Source organism: Podarcis cretensis (assembly GCF_951804945.1).
Source record: "Podarcis cretensis genome assembly, chromosome: 7".
Taxonomy (NCBI): domain Eukaryota; kingdom Metazoa; phylum Chordata; class Lepidosauria; order Squamata; family Lacertidae; genus Podarcis; species Podarcis cretensis.
The window spans coordinates 89,827,893-89,847,437 of record NC_137176.1 but is presented as its reverse complement, the minus strand read 5'-3'; the positions used below and the strand labels follow the sequence as shown (position 1 = coordinate 89,847,437).

The following is a 19,545-nucleotide window of genomic DNA, read 5'->3' as shown; positions in this document are numbered from 1 at the left end:
CTTGCAGGGAGAGGAGAGCACAGCAACGTTACTAAGAGTCATTGTGCTAGTGTAATTGTTTAGCAGGATGTGACCGCTAGCCACTGCACGAGTCAGGAGTGGGAGATGGGACTAATAATAATAATAATAATAATAATAATAATAATAATTTTATTATTTATACCCCATCCATCTGACTGGGTTTCCCCAGCCACTCTGGGAGGCTTCCAACAAAATATTAAAAATGCACTAAAACAACAACACTGTGCAATCTCTCGGCCTCCTTTCCCATGCTCTCCCCAGGGAGGTTTGGCTGGTGCCTTCATGATGCACCTTCAGGTGCCAGATGAAAACCTTCCTCTTTAACCAGGGCTTCGGCTGATTGATATCTGCTGCCCTTTCAAAATGTGTTGTGGAAGGCGGGGTTATCGGGTTGCCATTGTTTTCATTTTTTATTACCTATTCTGTGTTTTATATATTGTAATTTTATGCTGTGATCCGCCCTGATTTCTATGGGCATAGAGTGTTATATAAATCGTTTCTCAGTTTGCTCCTTTTACATGTTTTTGTATGTTTGTGGCATTTGATGCCTTGTGACTTGCCATTATTTTTATTGATTATACTTTAGCATTTCTTTGTTGTAATTGATAAGTGCAAACTGTTTAATTATTATTTGCTTATATTTAAATTTACTGTCTACTACAGTTTACCATTATATTTATTCATATATATATATATATATATATATATATATATATACATACAGTGGATGCTCGGGTTGCGAACGTGATCCGTGCGGGATGCACATTCGCAACATGCAGCGTTCGCAACGTGCAGTGGTGCATCTGCGCATGTGCAGGTTGCAATTTGGTGATTCTGCGCATGCGCAAAGCACAATTTAGCACTTATGCGCAACTGCCAAAACCCGGAAGTAACCCATTCCGGTACTTCCGGGTTTTGGCGCGTCCGTAACCTGAAAAAAACGCAACCTGAAGCATTTGTAACCCGAGGTATGACTGTGTGTGTGTGTGTGTGTGTGTGTATATATATATATGCATTTCCAGGTTTACAAACAGCAACAGAAAGAACAATTAAAATATAATCAATATGATACCTTTGACCTTCTTTCCCCCCTTTTGTCTATCCTTATACCAAAGTTTGAGACCCCCGCATCTTATTCCAATTTTAGCATCTTTAAACACTCCCTAACTACAAGTTTTATGTCAGTCCTACTAATGATTTTAATGGTTTGCAATATTTTTAAAAATATGTTATGTACTTTCCCCATGCCTTATTAAAATTTGATTCTTCCTGGTTCCTAATTCTTCCAGTCGGTTTTGCCATCTCAGCATAGTCCATCAATTTCATCTGCCAATCTTCCTTGGTAGGGACTGCATTTTCTTTCCGTCTCTGAGCTAGCAAAGTCTGGGCAGCTGTAGTAGATTTACTATTATATTCTAATGGATTATTGAATATTGCTTTATTTGATATAAGTTGTTTATTTTAAAGTTATTTTGACCTTTTTTTGCATTGGATCACATTGTTTGATCTCTGCTATCTATTCTGTTGTTTCTTCAGCTTGCAAAATGCCTTGCACGTAGCAATATAGAAATATAGGTATACAAATTAAAAGTGAAATGAACATGAAATATTAAAAATAATAAACATTCTTAATATGTATGCGTGGTAAAAGGTAAAGGTAAAGGTACCCCTGCCCGTACGGGCCAGTCTTGACAGACTCTGGGGTTGTGCGCCCATCTCACTTAAGAGGCCAGGGGCCAGCGCTGTCCGGAGACACTTCCAGGTCACGTGGCCAGCGTGACATCGCTGCTCTGGCAAGCCAGAGCCGCACACGGAAACGCCGTTTACCTTCCCGCTGGTAAGCGGTCCCTATTTATCTACTTGCACCCGGAGGTGCTTTCGAACTGCTAGGTTGGCAGGCGCTGGGACCGAGCAGCGGGAGCGCACCCCGCCGCAGGGATTCGAACCGCCGACCTTTCGATCGGCAAGTCCTAGGCGCTGAGGCTTTAACCCACAGCGCCAACTGCAAATAAACAGAAATTCAAGAGAAGTGAAAGAGAGAACATAGGATCCACAAAGACGCAGTTTCATACTATCTGAGAAACTTGTAGGGAATGGACTGGGTCCCACGGCTAAGCAGCCATGTGGAGGGGAGCTTACTGTGATGAACTTGAATCCAGAACCACGAACCACTTTTCTGACAGTTACTGAAATCCGAAGTCTGCACCCTAATGTCCTATGTGACCTTGCAAGAGATCCAGGGCTACAGCCATTTGACGTGTCAAAACGTCATCTGTCGCCATAGAGGAGAGAAGGGCCACGTCAGGCCACCACTACTTACCTGTGGCGTTCCGGGGACATCGAACGGCTGCAGATTCTCCTCCTGGAGTCTCCTTCCAAATCACAGAAGCAAAGTTATCTTCATCACAGATTTCATGGGGCTCTGGAAAGGAAGAAAGGATGTGGCTGAATTTAGTACGTCTGCTGAGACGAAGGAAGGAAGGAAGGAAGGAAGGAAGGAAGGAAGGAAGGAAGGAAAGAAAGAAAGAAAGAAACTGAAAAGGGGAAGATGGGTGAGGGAAAAAGAAAATGTGGGTTGACAGTGGTGAATGAGAACAGCCATCTGTTATATCAAGAAATCTCAGAATTAAGAACTGCTTAAGTAGAATATAGGGACGCGGGTGGCGCTGTGGGTTAAAACCACAGAGCCTAGGACTTGCTGATCAGAAGGTCAGCGGTTCAAATCCCCACAACGGGGTGAGCTCCCGTTGCTCGGTCCCTGCTCCTGCCAACCTAGCAGTTCGAAAGCATGAAAAAGGGCAAGTAGATAAATAGGTACCGCTCTGGGAGGAAGGTAAACGGCATTTCCGTGTGATGCTCTGGTTTGCCAGAAATGGATTAGTCATGCTGGCCACATGACCTGGAAGCTGTACGCCGGCTCCCTCGGCCAGTAAAGCAAGATGAGTGCCGAAACCCCAGAGTCGGCCATGACTGGACCTAATGGTCAGGGATCCCTTTACCTTTACCTAAGTAGAGTATGCTTAAGTAAAGTGTGGTTTAAACAAACACACAAACAAACAAACAAACAAAAAGTCAGTCAGACAGACAGACATATATGGATTCTAGAAATTTAGGAAGTTTGCTAGATCTCAACAAATCTACAAAGTGGGACATGGGTGGCGGTGTGGTCTAAACCACTGAGCCTCTTGGGCTTGCCGATCTCTAGGTGTGGGCTCGTAGATCTTTATACACACGCATACCAAAGTGATAATGTAGAGAAAACAGGTGGAATTCAACCACACAGAAATGTCTAACCACTGAGCCTCTTGAGCTTGCTGATCAGAAGGTCGGTGGTTTGAATCCCCGCAATGGAGTGAGCTCCCGTTGCTCTGTCCCAGCTCCTGCCAACCTAGCAGTTTGAAAGCATGCCAGTGCAAGTAGATAAATAGGTACTGCTGTGGTGGGAAGGTAAATGGCATTTCCGTGCGCTCTGGCTTCCGTCATGCGGCAAAAGCAGTTTATTCCTGCTGGCCACAAGGCCCAGAAAAGCTGTCAGTGGACAAACACCAGCTCCCTTGGCCTGAAAGCGAGATGAGCGCCACAACCCCGTAGTAGCCTTTGACTAGACTTAACCATCCAGGGGTCCTTTGCCTTTACCATTAGCTATGACAGCTAAATGAAACCATGTTGGTCAAAGGCTTGGAACAGCAGAGGTATTTGTGTGCATGCATGTGTGCATTCACACATATACACAGACAAGTTTCATGTCCTGTTTGCAAGCTTTACATAGGCCAGTAGTGGGGAACCTGCTGCCTTGCAGGTGTTTCTGGACTATAACTCCCATCATCCTTGATCATTGGCCACGCTAGCTGGGTCTGATGGGAGTCGGGATCCAACTATACCCGGAGACCACCAGGCTCCACATCACCTCCCCCATTGGAATCTGGTTGTCACCGTGGGAAACAGAATGCTGACCGAGATGGATCTTTGGTCCGATCGGGCAGTGCCCTTCCTCCATCCACACCCCTAAAAAAAACTGTGCAAATACACTCACGGAAATGCCTGAAGGCGATTCTCTCGTTCCAAATCTGGGAGAAAGCTTTGAGCACACACAAAGGAACCCGGCTCCCGGCCTGAGTAGCACAACCCTTTATGTGGAAAAGTTATTTATGGGACATAAAGCAGTGAAAGCTGTCATTGGAGTGTTAAAGTCATTTCTCACCACTAAGCACAGGGAGGAGGGGGACATATATTTTACAGCTTTCAATTACATTTTCTATTTTATTGGGCATGTAAAGCAACTTGTAAACAGGGGGGGAGCATACATAGTGTGGGTGGAAATGGAAGAGAAAGAGCAAAGGGAATGACAGGCATGGATAAGCCCTAGCAGCTTCTTGCGGAAGTCCCCATCTCCTAGAATTTGACACTGGGCCGCAGCAGGATTTCACCATGCCAGGAACGGTGTGCCAAAGAGATGGGCACCTAAATGGCGCAGGAGCAGCTGTTGGTGGGCTGGAATCAATGATCCTGACCGTGGCTGCAATTTGTCAGTGTCTACCCAGCAAGGTTGACTTCGGAAGGTCGCAAAGCACCGTTTCAGTGTGTGGGTTGCTGCTATCCAAGGCAATTAGTCAAGGCCGAGCACCCAGCCTTGGTGGGTAATGGACTCGACATCGGCGCTTGAACTAGAAATATGCTCTGCTCAAGACTTGGGATGCAACATGATGAGTTGTGCCATGGTTTCCACCCACCTGCATTCTTGGCTGCATTTGGAATTGGGGGTGCAATCTTTAAAAGTTACCATGAAACTGACCTGCATAGGGACTGAGGGCATCTTCACACATTTGTCTCAAGGCAAAGCCACTTCTGAGCTAGAGAGGAGGTGGAGTTGTGGGCATCACGCCCCTCCCCACACTCGCGGGGGCTGGCAGGGAAATTCCCCCGCAATAGCAGGGAATCCTCGGACTCGTCATACCCTGAGCCAGCCAATTGGGGGGCGTGGCCTCGCCTACATAGGTCTGGCGTGGCCGAGGGTCTCCCTCTTTCCCTCGCCGCAGCCGTGGCAGTTAGGCATTGGTGGGTATTGTTTTATTGTTATGCAGATGAAGAGTGGGAAGGTAGCGCCATCACCTTCCCCCAAATCAAAGGGTAGTCCGGTAAAGGATTCCGGGGGGCGTGGCCTTGTCCTAAGCCTATGGCGGTGTGGGCCCATGGCACGCCCCTGCGCGGTGACCCCAGGGGGGAGGTCCTCGTTGACGTTCCTCAGCAGGACTCCCCCTACTGGTGGTTAACCCTCACCGGCCTTCAAGCATGCAGCCTGAAGCCAGTTAGTTGTTAGGACCAATGCCTAAACCAATACCGCTCAATTCCTGTAATCAATAAAGTTGTGGCCTAATTTGACCCATTAACTCAAATTCTTGTGTCTCGTGTCTTTATTTCTGAGGGGGGAGGCGGGAACTCGCCACGCAATAAACAGATATATAGCCTCCACTGTCAAACAGCTCTTGCCATCAGCAAGTTGTTCCTGGTGTTTAGTTGAGAGTCTGTTTTGTTGTCATTTGAATCTATTGGTTTGGGTCATAGAATCATAGAATCATAGAGTTGGAAGAGACCACAAGGGCCATTGAGTCCAACCCCCTGCCAAGCAGGAAACACCATCAGAGCACTCCTGACATATGGTTGTCAAGCCTCTGCTTAAAGACCTCCAAAGAAGGAGACTCCACCACACTCCTTGGCAGCAAATTCCACTGTCGAACAGCTCTTACTGTCAGGAAGTTCTTCCTAATGTTTAGGTGGAATCTTCTTTCTTGTAGTTTGGATCCATTGCTCCATGTTCGCTTCTCTGGAGCAGCAGAAAACAACCTTTCTCCCTCCTTTATGTGACATCCTTTTATATATTTGAACATGGCTATCATATCACCCCTTAACCTCCTCTTCTCCAGGCTAAACATGCCCAGCTCCCTTAGCCGTTCCTCATAAGGCATCGTTTCCAGGCCTTTGACCCCGGTGGTCCTGCCCACTGGAGAATCAGGGGGGGGGGGGGAAAGCTCCCATTTTGTACTCTTTGCCCCAGTTCCACCATGGCTGAGCTCTGACTCTGACTTGACTGACCAAACCTGACTGTAGTCAAGGCACTCCTCAAAGTGTTGCTGCTTACTTTGTTTCTATGTCTGCAGCAGAATGCCTTCCTCTCTGTGGCGGAAGCAGTGGGGCAGGAGAGCAGGAAGAGTGCCACCTCTTGCACTTCTGCTGCCTGAAGCAGCTGCATCACCCTGTCTCATGCATGGGCCGGTTCTGGCTGGCTCCATCTTCCATGTGGCAACCCTTCAGATATTTGAAGATGGCTGCCATACCATATCACCTCTCAGTTTTCTCTCCTCCAGGCTAAACATACCCAACTCCCCAACTCCTTCCATCAAGAGATAGCTAGATAGCTAGATAGAGAAAATATGTAGAAGCAGTAGGAAGTTTGAGAAATGTGGTTTTAAAAAATGCATGTTTTGATACAGCTCAAGTTTTCCTTTTGGAAAAAGAAAGGAAGAATGTGTTTGTTTTGGAAGCAGGACAAAAGGGAACAAGAAATTAAAAACATTCACAACTGAGCAGAAGGCAAGGTAGCCAATCTGTCTGTCCTTAAAAGTAAAGGTAAAGGACCCCTGGATGGTTTAGTCCAGCCCTTAACTAGCTCAATACAGTGGTGCATCGGGATACAGACGCTTCAGATTACAGATGCTGCTAACCCAGAAATAGTACAATGGTACCTCGGGTTAAGAACTTGATTTGTTCTGGAGGTCCGTTCTTAACCTATAATATAATAATAATAATAATTTATTATTTATACCCCGCCCATCTGGCTGGGCCTCCCCAGCTACTCTGGGCGGCTTCCATAAAAACCAAAAATACAGTAAAATATCACACGTTAAAAACTTCCCTGAACAGGGCTGCCTTAAGATGTCTTCTGAATGTCAGGTAGTTGTTTATCGCTTTGACATCTGCTGGAAGGGCGTTCCACAGGGCGGGCGCCACTACCGAGAAGGCCCTCAGCCTGGTTCCCTGTAGCTTTGCTTCTCGCAATGAGGGAACCGCCAGAAGGCCCTCGGCGCTGGACCTCAGCGTCCGGGCAGAGTGATGGGGGTGGAGACGCTCCTTCAGGTATACTGGACCGAGCCCATTTAGGGCTTTAAAGGTCAGCACCAACACTTTGAATTGTGCTCGGAAACGTACTGGGAGCCAATGTAGGTTTTTCAAGACCGGTGTTATGTGGTCTCGGCGGCCGCCCCCAGTCACCAGTCTAGCTGCCGCGTTCTGGATTAGTTGTAGTTTCCGAGTCACCTTCAAAGGTAGCCCCACGTAGAGTGCATTGCAGTAGTCCAAGCGGGAGATAACCAAAGCATGCACCACTCTGGCGAGACAGTCTGCAGGCAGGTAGGGTCTCAGCCTACGTACCAGATGGAGCTGGTAAACAGCTGCCCTGGACACAGATTTGACCTGTGCCTCCATGGACAGCTGTGAGTCCAAAATGACTCCCAGGCTGCACACCTGGTCCTTCAGGGGCACAGTTACCCCATTCAGGACCAGGGAATCCTCCACACCTGCCCGCCTCCTGTCCCCCAAAAACAGTACTTCTGTCTTGTCAGGATTCAACCTCAATCTGTTAGCCGCCATCCATCCTAAAACTGTTCTTAACTTGAGGTACCACTTTAGCTAATGGGGCCTCCTGCTGCCACCATGCCGCCACTGCACTATTTCTGTTCTCATACTGAAGCAAAGTTCTTAACCCGAGGTACTATTTCTGGATTAGAGGAGTCTGTAACCTGAAGCGTCTGTAACCCGAGGTACTACTGTATTAGCTGTGGTGCTGGGCTAAGAAGGAGACCAGCTCTGCAACCCTCTTTCCACATTCCGCTTGCAACTGACATGCAGGAACCAACCACCAGAGGCTTGTCCTCAATTTCACCCTTTCAACTTTCCCTCCTGTGCTCAAGTACGTTCCTGGGAAACAAGGCATGACACTCTGTATTAGGGACGCTCATTAGAAATGCATTCCGCCACCTTGCCTGAGAGTGTGGGAGTGCTCCATTTCTCAGGAGGGGATAACACGATCCCTGTAATTTTTAATATCACTTTGTAACAAAAGCCATTTTACAAAAGGAAGCACGCAGCACTGGGAGAATTTAACATCTAACCCAATTACGCGCAATGGCTTTCCTCCTTTTTTAAAAGCAAATTATGTTGATATTTGATGTTCTTCCTCCTCCCCTTCTCTCTAGGGCAAAATAAGAATGCAACTGTTTTTAGACATTGATCTGATGGCTACAGGATCTGAATGCCCATACTTTTCAGGCCAAAGGCTGGCCAGGAATCTTGGAGGCAATCAAAGGCCAACAATAGCCAGATTAATTCTTGTTATTTTGCTGCTGCAATTTATTTGTCTGCGAACCACCTTGAGGCTCCTTCTTTCTTCTTTTTTTTTTTTAATATTTTTATTAAGTTTTGCATAACTATATTTCACAGACATACAACAGACAAAAGTAAATGAAATAAACATAAAAAGAAAAGAAAAAAAAGAAAAGAAAAAGAACATAAAATACGTACAACATAAACAACACAACTTTAACAACACAACATTAATTTTACAACTTAAACAACACAACATTAATTTTACAACAACATTGATCGACTTCCCTTTATCTCGATTTCGGATAATGTTATCTTAATTATCTTTCTGCTGTATCTATTCCAAAATAAAATTTATAACGTAGTAAGCGTTATCTCATGCCTACTGTGATTTTTTTTTAAAAAAAATACATCTATATTTCTGATTAACATTTTGATTTTCCCCTTGTCTCTATTTCCATATATATTCTAAATTTATCCCATTCATTACTAAATTTTGTACTTTTTTGATTTCTTATTTTCTGAGTCAATTTTGCCAATTCTAAGTAATCCATTAATTTAAATTGCCACTCCTTTAATGTTGGGGTTTTTGCTGTTTTCCAGTACTGTGCTATGAGGGTTCTAGCGGCCGCTGTTGCGTATTGAAGAAGGGTTCTATCTTCTTCTTTAATATCTTTGCCAATTATCCCCAGCAGGAAGGTTTCAGGTTTTTTAACAAACGTATATTTGAAAATTTTTTTTAATTCATTATAGATAGATTCCCAGAATTTTTTGAGAATCTCGCACGTCCACCACATGTGAATAAATTCGCCCTCTTTACTCTTACATTTCCAACACAGTTTGTCACCTGTTCTATAAATTTTATGCAATTTTATCGGCGTTATGTACCATCTGTACATCATCTTGTACATATTTTCCTTAAGTGTCGTGCATGCTGAAAAGTTCATATCTTTACACCATAAAGCCTTCCATTTATCAAACTCTATATTATACCCTAGATCTACCGCCCATCTCACCATCACCTCCTTTACTTCCTCATCCTTGGTGTCCCACTCAAGCAACTGGTTATACATTTTTGATAGTAATTTTGTTTTACTTTCTATTATTTCAATCTGGAATCTAGATTTTTTCTCATTTATTCCAATCTTTTTATCTTCCGTCCACATAGAATTTATTTGATGATATTGAATCCAACCAGTCAACTTATTTTTTATTTCTTCGTATGGTCTAATCCTCCACCCGGATTCTGTTTTGGTTAATAAGTCCTCATACGTCCATCGTTCCCCCTCAATGTTTAATTTTTTAATTGTTAAAATATCAATTGGTGATAGCCACCAGGGTGTCTTCTGCTCAAGCAATTTTTTATTCCTTTCCCAGACTTCCAATAGTGGCCCTCTGAAAATATGATTAGAAAAACCTTTATGAACCCTTCCCTTATCTCGCCTTTCTTTCAATCATCATTGTTATCATCCAGCCACATGTTGGATGAAGGCCATCAGCTTGATACCCCGAGAATCACACACACCCTCCCCAGGAAAAAATAAGCCATATTTAGAGCGGTGAGAGTTCCATGGACTGCAAGAAGATCCAACCTATCCATTCTGAAGGAAATCAGCCTTGAGTGCTCACTGGAAGGACAGATCCTGAAGCTGAGGCTCCAATACTTTGGCCACCTCATGAGAAGAGAAGACTCCCTGGGAAAGACCCTGATGTTGGGAAAGATGGAGGGCACAAGGAGAAGGGGACGACAGAGGACGAGATGGTTGGACAGTGTTCTCGAAACTACCAGCATGAGTTTGACCAAACTGCAGGAGGCAGTGGAAGACAGGAGTGCCTGGCGTGCTCTGGTCTATGGGGTCACGAAGAGTAAGACACGACTAAACGACTAAACAACAACAGGGCCTTTTGATTTCCTAGTGGGACCCGATGGAAACTCTGGCATCAGTGCACTTCACAAAACAAGAGGTGTTCTACCTACCTGTGAGTTTCCTGCCCAGATCCACTTGACCCTTCTGATCAGCAGGCCTAAGAGTGTAGGCAGCTGAGGGGCAGATTTGCCACTCACAGGGAAATATGCAGGTTTTTTACTCCAATGCCCTGCAGTGCAGGAACCGCAGCTAATGCACATTTTAAATTAGGATATAAGAAGTGTCTGCTTGATCAGACCAATGGCCCATCTAGTCCCTTCATCTCCTGCAGAAATCTCTTACCTGGACATCTCTTCTCGTTGCATTGCTTGTACTCCTCTTTGGGTCCTTGACATGCGTCTCCTCCATAGAAAGGGCCGTAGCAGACACGGTCGCGTTTCTGCGTTCCACCTCCACAAGTGGCGGTACAGCTCCCCCATGGGCCCCACACTTGCCACTTCCCATCCACTGGAAGAGAAAGGGAGAAAAGGGAGAAATTGTAATGTAGGGTTCCTGCAGAGGAGGGTGGAGATCTGAGGTTGTGGGCACGCACAATGCACTCTGCGTAGGGCTACCCTTGGATCTGGTCTGGAGAAGAAGAAGAATTGGATATGATATCTGGCTTTATCACTACCAAAGGGAGTCTCAAAGTGGCTAACATTCTCCTTTCCCTTCCTCCCCCACAACAAACACTCTGTGAGGTGAGTGGGGCTGAGAGACTTCAGAGAAGTGTGACTAGCCCAAGGTCACCCAGCAGCTGCATGTGGAGGAGCGGGGAATCAAACCCGGTTCACCAGATTACGAGTCTACCACTCTTAACCACTACACCACACTGGCTGTCAGCTCCAGCTGGTGCAAAATGCTGCGATTGGACTATTGATGGGGTAAATAAGTCCCGGCAAGTAACTCAAAAGCTTGCACTGGTTGCTCAGATATGGCAGAGCCAGGATCAAGGTCCCTGCTTTTACAAAATAATAATATTGAAGTAAATCAAACAAACTGATACAATAAACATAACAGGGGAACAAAAAACCAGCACAATGTATCTGGGAGGTATTAGGTTGGTAGAATACTTAAGACCATTAAGAAAACCAAATTTCATGTTGTACTTGATAGAGGGATGTCCTGTGTTGCTGCATTTGTTGAAAACAAGAAAGAATCCCACCAAACTGCATATAATTTTTTTCTGGGTTCTCCAAGCCTTTGGCATGTGATATTTTTCAGCTATTGCTAAACTCCACATATTTTTTCTACCAAATCAAAAATTGCAAGTCCTGTAAGGTTTTCCACTTGGGAGCCATTGAGGTTCTCAAATTGGCTCTCAACCAGGGGCATAGCTAGCTGCTCTGGCACCCGGAGTAGCTGGGGTGGGGCGAGCCTCCCACAGGGGCACCGTGGTGATCCACCCAGGGGGGCGGCACGGCGAGCTGCCCACAGAGTCCACCTGGGGGACGCAAGCCCCACACTGCCTGAAATGTCAGTGCAGGTCCCCAAGCCACTGCGTCACTCCCAGGAGAGACGTGTGGCTCAGGCGTGCTGCACTCCAGGCCCCACAGTAAGTGCCGCCCCCACGGCGTTCCATTTTGTCACCCCCCCAAGGATGACACCCGGGTTGGACCTCAACCCGCCCCCTTCCTATGCCCCTGCTACCAACAACTTGGGTCCAGGACACCTTAAGGTATCCTGTCTGAGGTCTACAGAGGAGTAACTGTTTGTGATCCTCCATGGGTTGGATGAATGGCTCATATCCAACAGGAGGCATGTGTTTAGTATTCTGGACCCAGTTTTATTGGACTCCCACCAGTGGAGCTCAGACAAATCCCCTCCCAGTTGAGCTTCCAGTGCCTACTGGAGATGACTTCTTCTTCTTCTTCTTCTTCTTCTTCTTCTTCTTCTTCTTCTTCTTCTTCTTCTTCTTCTCCTCCTCCTCCTCCTCCTCCTCCTCCTCCTCCTCCGTTAAGCAGTATCAAAATTGCTTAAATAAATAATACTAGGAAGTAGCTTGTGCATAGGTATATGTGTTCCAAAATGTTTCAGCTCTATTATGTGGCTCAGCAGAGATGTACACAGAAAATGTTGCTACTGAAACACTTGCTATATAGTAGCTTTCCCCAAATGGGCATGTTCCAGATGGTTTGAACTACAAATCCCATCTTAGTGCTTCAGCTCTAAGCGTCTGGATGGCAATAGGGTGGGGACAGCTGCACTGAAGTCTATGTCTGTTGGCAAACTAATGCTCCTTACGGGGCAAAAGACAAGCATCAAACACCTTGTAAGAAACTCCTTAGGATGGGGGCTATCAGTATCTCAGCTGTGCCAGCTGTGGCTGATGGGATTTGTAGTCCATAACATCTGAATAGCACAGATCTTTCAGTAGCAACTTCTCCCATGTGTATCTGTACTGAGCCACTTACAATGATCATAGAATCTTAAAGTTGGAAGGGATGCCAAGGGTCATCTAATCTTCTTCTTCTTCTTTGGTAATCACTCTTAGATGAGTAAGATTGTCTTCCATAAACACGGTTTTAACAATAAGTCCGTAAGTGACTGTGGAGGCCAATTCTGGATCCACACATTCTTCCACAGTGGGGAGATAGGTTTCCGGGCGGGAGTTGATCATGGTGAGGGTTTGCCAAGGGTGCCTTCCTCTTAGCACATCTCTCCCTTTTGTCCTGAGTTCGAGCATCTTCAAAACCCATGACACCTTTGGTAAAGGCTGTTGTCCAACCCCCTGCAATCTTGAGTCATAGTGTCCCTTCCAATTTGAAACCATACCAGACCCTGCTTAGCTTTGCAGATGTGCGAGCAGTTTTACTGCTGTACCACTAGGAGGTCATTTTGAGGTCATCCATGCATTGGTTGAATCCCAAAGGGGCAGAGGGTGACCTACACGCTACTACTGACCTGGGCACTGTCTTAGGAAGCAGTCTCGGCTCTCCACCCAATGTCCTTGGCATTCGGCACCCCCGTACGACGGCCCATTGCACTCTCTCGTCCGCTGCTGGGTGCCGTTGGAGCAGCTGGTGGAACAGGAGCTCCAGCTCGACCATTCATTCCAGTTGCCATCCACTGAGTGACCCAAAGAAGGAAAGAAGGGAAGGCAGAATGTGAAAACCGCTTTTGCACAGAGATATAGCTTTATAAAAATAGTTGTGTGTCTTTGTTTCTCAGTTTGATCCTTTTACATGACTTTGTATGCATTTTGGTATGTTATGCATTTTCATTTGCAGTCATTTTTATTTGAATTAATTTTGAGATGCATTTTAATTGATTGATTGCTTGTTTTATGCATATTGTATTATTTATATGATGTTAGCTGCTCTAATACAGATATTATTATTATTATTATCATTATTATTATCATTATCATCATTATCATTATTATCATCATTATCATTATTATTATTAGTTTAGTAATCATTCATTGCAATTGTTAGGAGTGAAGGTTGTTTAATTATTATTTGCTGATATTTTGAGAGTTATTTTTTTATTTTATTATATATATATTATATCATTAGTTCTTCAGTTTCCCAATCAATTCTATCTTTTTTTTTTTTAAAAAAAAATGATTTCCAGGTTTATACATTTCAATAATTTTACAATCATCTTAACATTTCGAAACTCGACTTCCTTCCCCCTCTTTCTGTGGTCCCTTAAATTTATTTATTATACTTTCTGCGTATTCCAAATTAACTCATTTATTCATCTACTTTAAACATATACTCTTATAAAACTGCAGGTTATTACAACAATCCAGTTTTGAGAGTTAATGTTATTGTGCACTATTATATTCTAATAGATTGTTGAATATTGCTTTATTCAGTATAAGTCGTTCCATTTTAAAGTTCTGTTTTATTATGTTTTTTTTTTTTTGTATTGGATCAGATTATTATAAGGTGTATGTTCTTTTTTGTATATTTTGTTGCCGTAATATTTTGCTGTGTATTTTGTTGTTTCTATAGTAACACAGAAAGGCAGTCGATGCCAATGACTCATCTAGTCTGTGTAGACTGTGTAGTCCCATTCTCACAGTGGCCAATCAAATGCCTATGGCGAACCCACAAGCAGGATCTGATCACGAGAGCCCTTTATCTCCTGTGGTTTCCAGCAGCTGTTTTTCAGAAGCATTGATGCCTCCAGCTGTGGAGGGCAGAGCCTAGCCATTGAGGCTAGCAGCCATCCACAGCTCTCTCCTCCGTGAATTTCTCCAGTCCTCTTTTAAAACCATCCAAACTGGTGGCTGTCACCAGGGCCGGGTAATAATAATAATAATAATAATAATAATAATAATAATTTATTATTTATACCCCTCCCATCTGCTGGACTTCCCCAGCCACTCTGGGAGGCTCCCAACAAAATATTAAAATGTCATAATACATCAAACATTAAAAGCTTCCCTAAACAGGGCTGCCTTCAGATGTCTTCTAAAAGTCTGGTAGTTGTTTTTTTCTTTGACATCTGGTGGGAGGGCGTTCCACAGGGTGGGCGCCACTACCAAGAAGGCCCTCTGCCTGGTTCCCTATAACTTGGCTTCTCGCAGGGAGGGAACCGCCAGAAGGCCCTCGGAGCTGGACCTCAGTGTCTGGGCAGAACAATGGGGATGGAGATGTTCCTTCAGATATAATGGACCGAGGCCATTTAGGGCTTTGAAGGTCAGCACCAACAGTTTGAATTGTGCTTGGAAACGACTGAGAGCCAATGTAGGACTTTCAAGACCGGTGTTATACGGTCTCAGCAGCCACTCTCAGTCACCAGTCTAGCTGCCACATTCTGGATTAGTTGCAGTTTCTGGGTCACCTTCAAAGGTAGCCCCACATAGAGCGCATTGCAGTAATTCAAGCGAGAGATAACTAGAGCATGCACCACTCTGGCGAGACAGTCTGCGGGCAGGTAGGGTCTCAGCCTGCGTACCAGATGGAGCTGGTAGACAGCTGCCCTGGACACAGAATTGACCTGTGTCTCCATGGACAGCTGCGAGTCCAAAATGACTCCCAGGCTGCGCACCTGGTCCTTCAGGGGCACAGTTACCCCATTCAGGACCAGGGAGTTTCAGGAGGTTTATTGAGGCCCTAAGCTACTGAAGGTAATGGGGCCTTTATATGTCCAGCTGTCCTTTATCAATAACAAATTGTCTCTGCTCTTTGTGTTGAATAGATGCTATATGGTAATTGATGGACCTAATAGGTATCTCAAGCCATTTGCGCATGTTGTCATGCAACCACTCCATGCAGAATGGAGGCACCCTATATATAGAAAGGAGCAAATCAGTGATATTTTAGGGAGCAAGTGAGCAGGCGGGGCCCATGACTTACATGCTAGGAGCCTACACAACACAAAACACAGTTGCTGCATGTAGGTTTTATTCTATTTGTTTTTTAACTCATATTTTGGAAATATACATCCAGTTTTTTCCCCTTTAATTTTTTTGGGCCCCCCCAAAAGAGTGGGGCGCTAAGCTATAGCTTGCTTAGCTTATACATAAATCCGGCACTGGCCATCACTGCCTCCTGTGGCGGTGAGTTCCACAGTTTAACTACATACTGCCTGAAGACATGCTAGTTGTACAAGATGAACGGGCTTTCTTCAACTGATGTCTTTCAGAAATTGCTGAACTCACAGCTCCCATCATCTCTGACCCCATGCCATGCTGACCGGAGCTGATGTCCAACTGCAGAGTCCCAAGTTGGGATCAAAAGGGTGACAGATAAGGCAAGCTTTCATGCCAGATGCAGGCAAGAGGGGGAAGGCTGCTCACAGGGAAGCAATTTACTGACTCCTCAGGGCTGGTGTGCATGTTTGTGTGTTTAACTGTCAAAACCACTTCCATTTTGACAAGACGGTTTTCTCCCTGACATTTCAGCGCCATCTACTTCTGTAATCTGCAGATAAGTCATGGGTGATTGGCACTGCCAAGGCTAAAATAATAATACCGTCAGGTTGTCATTGGGTGGTCGGAAAACGGAAAACCTAGACGTGTCTATTTTAAGCACCAAGTTTCTCACCTTTAAGGCCCCCCGCCTGCCCCAGTGCAAACTTCACTAGATAACGTACCACTTCAAAGAAGCCAGCCAACTCAAGCCTAACTCAGAACGCACAATTGCTTGCATCACTTAATTAACGCGAATAGGCGAAGGAGTTCTCCGGTCTGAAATATCAGCCGTAATTTATCATTCAGCTGGAAAAAGCCCCCTTATGCCAAGTGCAGGTTAGGAATGAAATATGAATACTTTTATTAGAGAGATATATCTTGAAATATTTCCTTACATGACAGACCCACTCTAATTATTTCTGGAAGGCTTCAGCTCATTAGCAGAGGGCTCATTATCTCTCCAGCAGGAGGAAGTCCGAGTGTCAATTCCTAACAAATTGTAAGGCTGGAAGGATCCAGGAGGTCATCCAGCCAAGCCAAAGAAGGATTTTCTAGGTATGCAACCAGTGCAGATCCGTCCAGAAAACCCAGCTTGAGCAATAGTGAGTGAGTCAAAAGTGAGTCAAGCCAGACATGCAGAAAAGTTGCTAGCAGGGCAGTTCTGCATTTTCTTTCCTCTTATGGCCAATCAGATGTCTCCAGAAGACCCCAGGCAGGGCAAGAAGTCATGAGATATTTTTTTCAGGAGCTGACATCAATGGCATATTAAAAACATTAAAGGAGCCTGGTGGATCAGGCCCATGGCCCATCTAGTTCTATTCTCACAGTAGCCAATCAGATTTCCTAGCAGGATTCAAGCAAGAATAGAGCTTGGGGAAGGGGGGAAGATTTTCTCAACATTGACTTTAAAAATAAATGAATCAGCTATCAGATCCTAATCTCTCAATCAATCAATCAATCAATCAATCACATTCTACCATAGAATCACAGAATTGTAGGGTTAGAAGGGACTGCGAGACTCATCTGATCCAACCCCCTGTGCAATGCAGGAATCTTTTGCCCAACAAGGGGTTCAAACCCATAACCCTAAGATTAAGAGTCTCATGCTCTACCAACTGGGCTATTCCATCACTCAGCTCAGTTTCCCATGGTTCCCATCAGGTGCCATGGGAAGAACAAAAAAAGGCTCTGGAATGAGACACTTGCCCCAGACATTGATGTTGCTCACTAGGGCTGCGGAAGAGCTTCAACACCCCCCAAGTTCACTTGTTTTGTGAGGGATGGTGAAAATGGCTAACAGTCATTTCTACAAAAGGGGAGACAAATGTTGCAGAGATAGCAGAAACTGCTCACCTTAAGCCTCGGTCTAGTATACCTGAAGGAGCATCTCCACCTCTATCGTTCTGCCCAGACACTGAGGTCCAGCGCTGAGGGCCTTCTGGCGGTTCCCTCGCTGCCAATGGTTTCATGGAACCAGGCAGAGGGCCTTCTCGGTAGTGGCACCCACCCTGTGGAACGCCCTCCCACCAGATGTCAAAGAGAACAACAACTATCATATTTTTGGAAGACATCTGAAGGCAGCCCTGTTTAGGGAAGCTTTTAATGTTTGACGCACTATTGTATTTTAATATTTTGTTGGAAGCCGCCCAGAGTGGCTGGGAAAACCCAGACAGTTGGGCAGGGTATAAATAAGTTGTTGTTGTTGTTGTTGTTGTTGTTGACTTAGCTATGTCAGTCATGAGCCCTAAGGAGGATGAAATGTGTTTGTAGATTCCCACAAATTATCAAGCTCTCCTCCATCCTGTGAGCCAATATCTCTCCACTTACTGGATATCAAAGGGAGAGAGTGATAAAATAGTGGGATAAGAAACCCAAGTATCCGATCATTTCTCCAAGTGCTTCCTTCTGAAAGCCCAGCACTTCATTTACCCGAGTCTCACTGCACCAAATCAAACAGCAATCAGCCAGCCGCGATCTGAGCAGAGCCTCTGCTGCAATTAGACCCTTTCTCCCCTCTGACTTCCCATTCCTTTCCTCCAGCAAGTGGCTCATTCTCCAAGAGTCCCTGCCACACGCCAAACAACTGCATTGTGCCTGCAACGGTGAGTTGTCATTGTTTGCCGTTATAAATCCCCGGAACAATAACCGATGCAGCCGGCAAGGCTCTAAAGCACTGAATTGCTCTCATTGTCCCTTTCTGACTGCCTCCCCGATTTGGTGCCCGTTTGGTGTTTGATTACCATTGTGCTCACCAGTAGACATTAATCAGACCACATGGGGTTGCAGCGAGCTGCTTCCCCGTAGATTGCTCTTTCATTTGCTGCAGAGGTTTAAGATAATTCACACACACACACCCCACACACTACCCATGGCTGCCTCAATTTTTTTTAAGAGACTGTATCTGTCTGGGAAGTCTCTTTGGAGAGCCAATGTAGCACAGTGGTTAGAGTGTCGGACTAGGACCTGAGAGGCCAGGGTTCGAATCTCCGCTCAGCCATGAAGCTCACTGGGGGACCTTGGACAAGTCATGGTCTTCTCTCAGCCTAACCTGCCTTTCAGGGTTGTTGCTGGGGATTAAAAGAGGAGGGAAAGAACGGTGTATGCCACCTTGAAAAAGGTGGGGTATAAATGGAATGATTTTTGGGGGAACAGGAGGCAGGTGGGTGTGGAGGACTCCCTGGTCCTGAATGGGGTAACTGTGCCCCTGAAGGACCAGGTGTGCAGCCTGGGAGTCATTCTGGACTCACAGCTGTCCATGGAGGCACAGGTCAATTCTGTGTCCAGGGCAGCTGTTTACCAGCCCCATCTGGTACACAGGATGAGACCCTCCCTGCCCACAGACTGTCTCGCCAGAGTGGTGCATGCTCTAGTTATCTCTCACTTGGATTACTGCAATGCGCTCTACGTGGGGCTACCTTTGAAGGTGACCCAAAAACTACAACTAATCCAGAATGCAGCAGCTAGACTGGTGACTGAGAGCGGCCGCCGAGACCATATAACACCGGTCCTGAAAGACCTACACTGGCTCCCAGTATGTTTCTGAGCACAATTCAAAGTGTTGGTGCTGACCTTTAAAGCCCTATACAGCCTCAGTCCAGTATACCTGAAGGAGCGTCTCCACCCCCATCGTTCTGCCCGGACACTGAGGCCCAGTGCCGAGGGCCGTCTGGCGGTTCCCTCCCTGCGAGAAGCCAAGCTACAGGGAACCAGACAGAGGGCCTTCTCGGTAGTGGCGCCCGCCCTGTGGAACGCCCTCCCACCAGATGTCAAAGAGAAAAACAACTACCAGACTTTTAGAAGACATCTGAAGGCAGCCCTGTTTAGGGAAGCTTTTAATGTTTAATTAAACATGGGCGGGGTATAAATAATAAA

The 19,545-nt window shown here is 45.5% G+C and overlaps 1 protein-coding gene across 5 annotated transcripts in view; it reads right to left on the bottom strand.

Annotated features, from left to right (window-relative positions):
• ADGRB1 (adhesion G protein-coupled receptor B1) overlaps positions 1-19,545 on the bottom strand; it is a 421,483-nt gene that overhangs the window by 183,693 nt on the left and 218,245 nt on the right. For all 5 annotated transcript variants that reach the window (XM_079984142.1, XM_079984141.1, XM_079984145.1 and 2 more), the window contains exons 7-9: positions 13,209-13,373; positions 10,608-10,772; positions 2,342-2,443 (exon numbers count right to left, since the gene is read on the bottom strand). In XM_079984142.1, the coding sequence (XP_079840268.1) occupies positions 2,342-2,443; positions 10,608-10,772; positions 13,209-13,373 (432 nt within the window). The remainder of the gene's footprint in view (positions 1-2,341; positions 2,444-10,607; positions 10,773-13,208; positions 13,374-19,545) is intronic.